A 6,673-nucleotide genomic window follows, 5' to 3' on the forward strand; every position below is an offset into this window, starting at 1 on the left:
GTACTTTTCTTGATACTTTTGTGATCCAGTTTTACTTGAAATTTGGTGTACATCTGGATCAAAGAATAGGATTTCAAAGTCTTTTAACTCGCCTAATGCTGTTTCTAGAATTGCATATTCTGGTGCTACTGTTGTTGCTGAAGCAGGTTTGTACTCAATCCATACATTATCAGTTACCTGTCGAACTGGATAAAGCTAGTTTGCTGCTTGATGTTGCTCGACTTCAAGTAGGAGGCATAAGAGCTGAGGGAAGCTGCCATGGAATTTAAATCATTTTTAAGTTCATTATTCCAAACTTGTACATAGGGCTTGCTTGTCAAACGAAATAGGATTTGGCTATGAATATCAAGATCTTTTGCATGTAGCTGTGACTTCTTTGACTTCTTTTTCCTCCAATCATTGTAGCCTTCAAACTTCAAGAACCTGAAGAAAAAAATCAATAACTTGTAACAGATGAAATTAACGTCAGACTATACATATATGCATATGCTTCTTACACTGTTATTTAAATTTGTGGTTGATTCTAATAATGACCTACTTTTCATAATAAAAGCTGAAATATGGAATCCTATGTCGAAACGTAGAACACAAATTTCAAACAGATATTGCATTATTTTATTTATCTTGCATATTTTACTAATTTCTAGTCTGGCTGATATATATTTAGTCTGGGAAACCTGTAGCTGCAACTCTATGGGCTACTACCGGAAAAGCAGCAATTATCTTTTTTATATACTTTCCCACAGTCAGGACACTACATATCATAAATTATTTTGCATAAAACATTGTTTCAACTACTATATGCAGATACAATGTTGACTGTACGACGGTTTTGGAGATCAGATGTGGTATACCAGTAATGGGACACCACTTAGGCTATTAAGCAGCAAGCGATCTGTTATGTGCACTTACCTAAAGACAGGACAGTACATACCAAACCTGATGTACCAGCCATGGGAAATTGGTTAGTCTACTACCAAACAAGCAGCAAGGGATCATTTATCTGCACTTCACTATACAGGACAGTACTTACAACATTTGGTATTCCAGTTATGGGACACTGGTTGGAACGAGGAAAAGGCCAAACTGAGGTAGTTCGATCCAACGACCCAAGCTCCTTAGATTAGCATTTGACCTACTGAACACAATTCGATCCCTGGTCTCAGAAGAAAACTACTCCCACCACATATTGGTTTAATAGGAGCAATGGATCTTTTAAATGCACACCAATCATGTATAAAAGGGGATAGTATTGTAGGCCTTAGTATATACGCTTTTAATAGCAATACCTATTTGGCACTGGTGTGATCTCTGTTGGTACGTGTGTAGACCTTTCCTGAATAGTAGATACATTCCCATCAATGTACCAGAGCAGGTCAACAATCGCCCCAACCTGCTTCATAACTTCATCAGGGAGAAGAGATTTTGGAAATTCTGCTCCAGATCGTTTCAGTTCCACATATACGTCATTGTAGAGTTTGTCTTTTGCTGGAAAACATATTATATATATGGTTATGATTCAAATCTGTAAAACATACGTCATTTGAAAAATCGAGTTTCATATTGCAAGAAGCTCAAATTTTGAATGATGATGATGATAACTAGTTTAACGTGCCCATATACCACTAGGGTTTCAAACACGCCCATCCCGAGTCCGACCTCCGATAAGATCGGTGGCCTGACTCGGGAGGGGGGGGGGGGGGGGGGGGGGTTGAAACTGGGCAGAATTTTGAAAATAGCAATTAGTAAAGAAGTTAATAGATAAAATAAAAAAAATAAAAAGGTTACAAGCCAAAAATAAAAAAGAATTGACTGCTCGGCCGAATATTTATATAATTTGGAGCATTTTAGAAGGACAGTCCAAAATTAAATAAGAGAAAGAAGAGAGGATCGGACTATTTAATAATATTAAAAAAAAAAAGAAGTAATTTCGACATAAAATTTTGAACGCAGATCTAAAAGTTTAAAGTCCGATCGATATGTCCACGCGAGTGGCCTCGTTAAGGCCGTTTGGGTGCACAGCATCTACGGGGAGGTGATGTTGTTCCTCTCCTCAAAGTGAGGCACCAGTCTCCTGTAGCTGTGGGTGCTAAGGCAGTGGACCATCTGTGGGTACTGGGTGCCGGTGACGATCTTCATGATTCTGTGGATGGTGTTGTTATCCATGTCATGGCTGAGGAATCCCTGTCGGTAAAGATCATCCCGGCGCGACGTCACTACCATAGCTTCCACTCCCCGTAGTTTGACCGTGTGGATGGCGACCTGGTGGCCATCGGGAAACGTCTTGAAGTTTTCCTCGTAGACCCCGCTTGGCAGTCTGTCCTCAGATTAGCATTTGACCTACTGAACACAATTCGATCCCTGGTCTCAGAAGAAAACTACTCCCACCACATATTGGTTTAATAGCAGCAATGGATCTTTTAAATGCACACCAATCATGTATAAAAGGGGATAGTATTGTAGGCCTTAGTATTAACGCTTTTAATAGCAATACCTATTTGGCACTGGTGTGATCTCTGTTGGTACGTGTGTAGACCTTTCCTGAATAGTAGATACATTCCCATCAATGTACCAGAGCAGGTCAACAATCGCCCCAACCTGCTTCATAACTTCATCAGGGAGAAGAGATTTTGGAAATTCTGCTCCAGATCGTTTCAGTTCCACATATACGTCATTGTAGAGTTTGTCTTTTGCTGGAAAACATATTATATATATGGTTATGATTCAAATCTGTAAAACATACGTCATTTGAAAAATCGAGTTTCATATTGCAAGAAGCTCAAATTTTTAATGACGTTGGCGATTCCCCTAAAGCGAGCGTTAATACGTAACATTGAGAATTTAGTGTGATTGTTGATCAATACGATCTGCATTATATAACATTTTCCATGTTTGGAATTATAAGAATTGAACGTTATAATTTTTGAGGTTCATGATACTATGAAACCCAAAACCTATTTACACACTTTAGAAGGAATGGCTTCGTGCTATTGCGCTATGCCATTCATACAGTGTGTAAATCGGTTTTGTGTTTCATACTAGCATGAACCTCAAAAATTATCATGTTCAATTCTTAAAGTGACATTCTCTGGAATAAATCCAATAAAATCAAGTTCTAAGTTCAAATTCAAGTATAACTGCACTTTTAATTTACTGGCGAGTTGTTGCCATTAACGTCTATCATCAAATGTTTACTATACAGTTTGAAGAAAACAAAAACGCCATTTTGTATCGCAGTCTAGCTAAACCGTTCTATTTTTATCGGTATTTGACGTCATACATATGGAAGACTTGATCGAACAAGCAAGTATCTCTTGTTGGGGAATTTCACGCTTGCGATCAACCAATGAAAGCAGAAGTTCAAGTGAGCCGCACTTCTCGTCCCAGTTTCGAAAGACACTGTTATTGACTACGAAAAGCTAGCGTATTCTATGTGGAGTGCGCTGCTACTTATGCACGAAACGTGATTGAATTAACTGTTCTAAATGCTTAAATAATAAAAAATATTCCAGAGGCTGTCACTTTAATAAATGAAATCGTCATTTATATAGCATTCATTTCGTCACTTATTTACCATTGCTTGGCATGCAATATCTGATATTTTCTCGGCGTTGGGGTATCCTAAAACATTCATTATATATTAATAATTTATGTAAAAAGTCCAATAATTTCTACAAAAAATTGAGCATAGCTTCCGCGCACCGGGCTAACCCGCCTGGTCTGGGAGACAATGCTCTGACAAAAACACCCCCATCCCACTGACCCATGAACAAGTTGTTCAATGTACGTTATACCAACCATTTCCACATTTCAATGCTACAAATAGACATTTTAAACAGCGACTTACTTACAATAAATCAATGAACCAACTAAAGTAAAAGTTTTAGAACAGTAACTTATTTGAAGACTCTCCCTTATCCACCCTCTACACGTAATTCACAAAACTGTATAATGTTTTATTTTAAGATTTATTAGCAATTATAATCTTAATTTTTATTCAGGAGTATTGAATAATCATAAATACATACCTGTGAATCTACCACTTCTGACGTCCTTTAGTGGCGGTGGTTTCGTTTCGGTTCTAGCGTCCATCATCCTATTTAGAATATACCTATATATTTAGAATTAGAATTATTACTATACCACTATAATGTTTATAGTGCACATATATATGTACATCCCACCACTATTACTAGTATACTATGTTAATTTTACCATTAATTCTTAAATCACTCTCCACCTGTATTTGTATATTTGTATATATACCGTTTATATATGTATCTATTTATGCTGATAAGTTTGTTTAACTTAAGGCAAATAAAGAACTTGAACTTGAACTTGATCATCCTGCGAAATGCGTTCACACCGCCGCCGGTCAACAAAGCACTCTCGTCGTTTGACGGTTCCGTAACACATCGTTCAATTTCAAATTTGGCGTACTTTAAACATTTGTCAAAGTGATGCACGACACTTATTTTCTCCTGCATATTAGGATAAAACATATCTGTTCCATTCAATGTTGGAGTCAAAGACACTGAACGTTTGTCGGATTCCATCAATCGAAACAAGTCGTTTCCGCTTTTTGAACGGTCACAATGCGTAATTAATGACTGGAGTACCTCATTCCAATTACAATCATCGCCGAAATCGGAAATAACATTACTGCATATAATGTTTGATAACGTCCCACAGTGTAGAACAACGGAACAACACAGTGTAAAGTTGCACAAATGCTTTCGTTTCACACTTTCATTCATGTCCAAGCGAAACGCCATTATCACGTGCACGTGCCATCAACATGCACTGCGAGATCTCGTGCTATCACGGGAAATACGTGTTCTCGTTATTGTTAATACTAAAAGCAAGGCCTACAAAATTTCTAATTTTCAACAAATCGTCAAACGTTAATAAAGTTTGGTTAAATATATCTGGGTTTTAAAACATTTGCTTGACACAACTTGGTTTAAAAAAAAAAAAAATGCTTGAAAAGAGGTCAAAAAAGATTTTGACACGGGCCGATTTTTGTGGGTCGGTCGGGTGAGGACAAACAAACTTAATTTTTATTTTCGTCTAACGTCTTGGAATTACAGGAAAAATACGCTCAACAAATCGATAAAATCATTTTTGACTTTATTTGGAGTTTCAAAAAACATTTTATATCAAAAGAGCAACTTCAACTACCTAAGGAGTTAGGCGGGTTGGGTGTCATAAATATTCGGCTAAAAATTAAAGCACAAAGAATTAAATTTGTAAGTAGATTTTTAAGCTTAGAAGGCGAAGGCCACAGGAAATCTTTAGCGGATCACTTTTTAGGCCAATACAAAAACTTAAATATTGAAAGACATGTTCTAAAATGCAAAATTATAAATAAAAAGGCTAACTTCATCTCTATGCCGAATATCTACAGGGAAATACTCTTAACATGGAAGGACCTTGACATTACTAGAGACACTAACAGCTACCAACAGATAATTTATGAAGCGTAGCGTAAACTCTATTAACGTGCCTCTATCCAATTAAGGTTCAGGCACGTCTCTCCCACACCCAGTCTCTGGCATGGCCAGTGGTCGAGTGTGGGACAAATAAGTATGAAGCGTTACACGAAAACCCTTTTATATCCAACAAAACATACACAAGTATACGTAGAGAAAGACTAAATTTAGTCAAAGACATTTGGGACTTGGGGACGAACGACTTTTTGGACTTCGCCGGTTGCTCAACTAGCGCGGTATTTTATCGCCAATTAAAAGACCTACAGGACAACTTTTCGCGGACATTACTATGGACGCTACAAAATGAAGACCCCTTTGATGGTGACTTAGACGCCATCTTTCGTATCAACGTAGGTGACACGAAAAAAGACGTGACAGACACGAAAACTAAAGACATATACGCAGTCTTGTTATTAAGAACTTACAAAGATGCATCATTTAATACCAGGTGGAATATAGCCTTTAATGAAACCATAAACTGGCAAAACATTTGGAAAACATTAAATTCAGGTTTCATTGAAAAAGTTCGACTATGATTTAATTTATAAAATGATTAGAAACGTAATTGCAGTCAGAAAACATCTACATGACTGGAAGATTGAGACCACTCCGGAGTGCCTTGTGTGCAACAGAGTGGACTCAGTCTTGCATGCCTTTTTTCACTGCAACAAAAGAAAACTATTTATAAAGCAAATTGAACCAATCTTTAAACTTCTCGGTAATAAATTTCGTTTGAACCCGTACGCCATGATTTTTGGCATAAAACATAAGCCTGGAGATTATGCATCGCAGTTAGGAATTTTTCTTTGGAGTAAAGCGATAAGGGTAATATGGACAACTAGAAAATTATTAGAGGGCGATAAGCCATGTAATGAAATGGCACTTTTCAAACATTTAGTTTATTCAAGGGTTGAAATAGAATTTTTTGCCGCCTTAGAGCGGCCCAACACAAAAGAAAAATTCTTAAGACACTGGTGTTTCAAGGGGGTCATTGCTTCGTGCAATGATGCCTTTGACATTACATATAAACTATGATAAAAAAAATGGCAATTTGCACCAAATGTAGAAAAATAGACCTGGACCCTCCGGCTTGTAGCTTTGGGGGCCAGGTCCGCAAACCAGGTTTAAATATTGTAAATACACATCACTTAAGTCATATACACTAATCACAGTAAAGAAAA

At 37.2% G+C, this 6,673-nt stretch overlaps 1 protein-coding gene across 1 annotated transcript; it reads right to left on the bottom strand.

Annotated features, from left to right (window-relative positions):
• Positions 1 to 2,481: 2,481 nt before the first annotated feature.
• Positions 2,482 to 4,556, bottom strand: LOC121368803. The gene is made up of 3 exons (XM_041493551.1): positions 4,348 to 4,556; positions 4,029 to 4,096; positions 2,482 to 2,693 (listed from the first exon to the last, which is right to left on the bottom strand). Exons 1-3 carry the CDS (start codon positions 4,554 to 4,556, stop codon positions 2,482 to 2,484), a joined length of 489 nt encoding a protein of 162 aa, XP_041349485.1.
• Positions 4,557 to 6,673: the final 2,117 nt, after the last annotated feature.

Source organism: Gigantopelta aegis, chromosome 3 (assembly GCF_016097555.1).
Source record: "Gigantopelta aegis isolate Gae_Host chromosome 3, Gae_host_genome, whole genome shotgun sequence".
Lineage (NCBI taxonomy): Eukaryota > Metazoa > Mollusca > Gastropoda > Neomphalida > Peltospiridae > Gigantopelta > Gigantopelta aegis.

Bases quoted from the DNA above. Each gene is read 5' to 3' on its own strand.
- LOC121368803 (XM_041493551.1), bottom strand. From the start codon at position 4,556: ATGGAATCCGACAAACGTTCAGTGTCTTTGACTCCAACATTGAATGGA. The intron at 4,097-4,347 runs GATGATCAAGTT...TATTCTAAATAG, and splicing joins GGTGTGAACGCATTTCGCAG to GATGATGGACGCTAGAACCG. The intron at 2,694-4,028 runs GTATGTATTTAT...TATGTTTTCCAG, and splicing joins CAGAAGTGGTAGATTCACAG to CAAAAGACAAACTCTACAAT.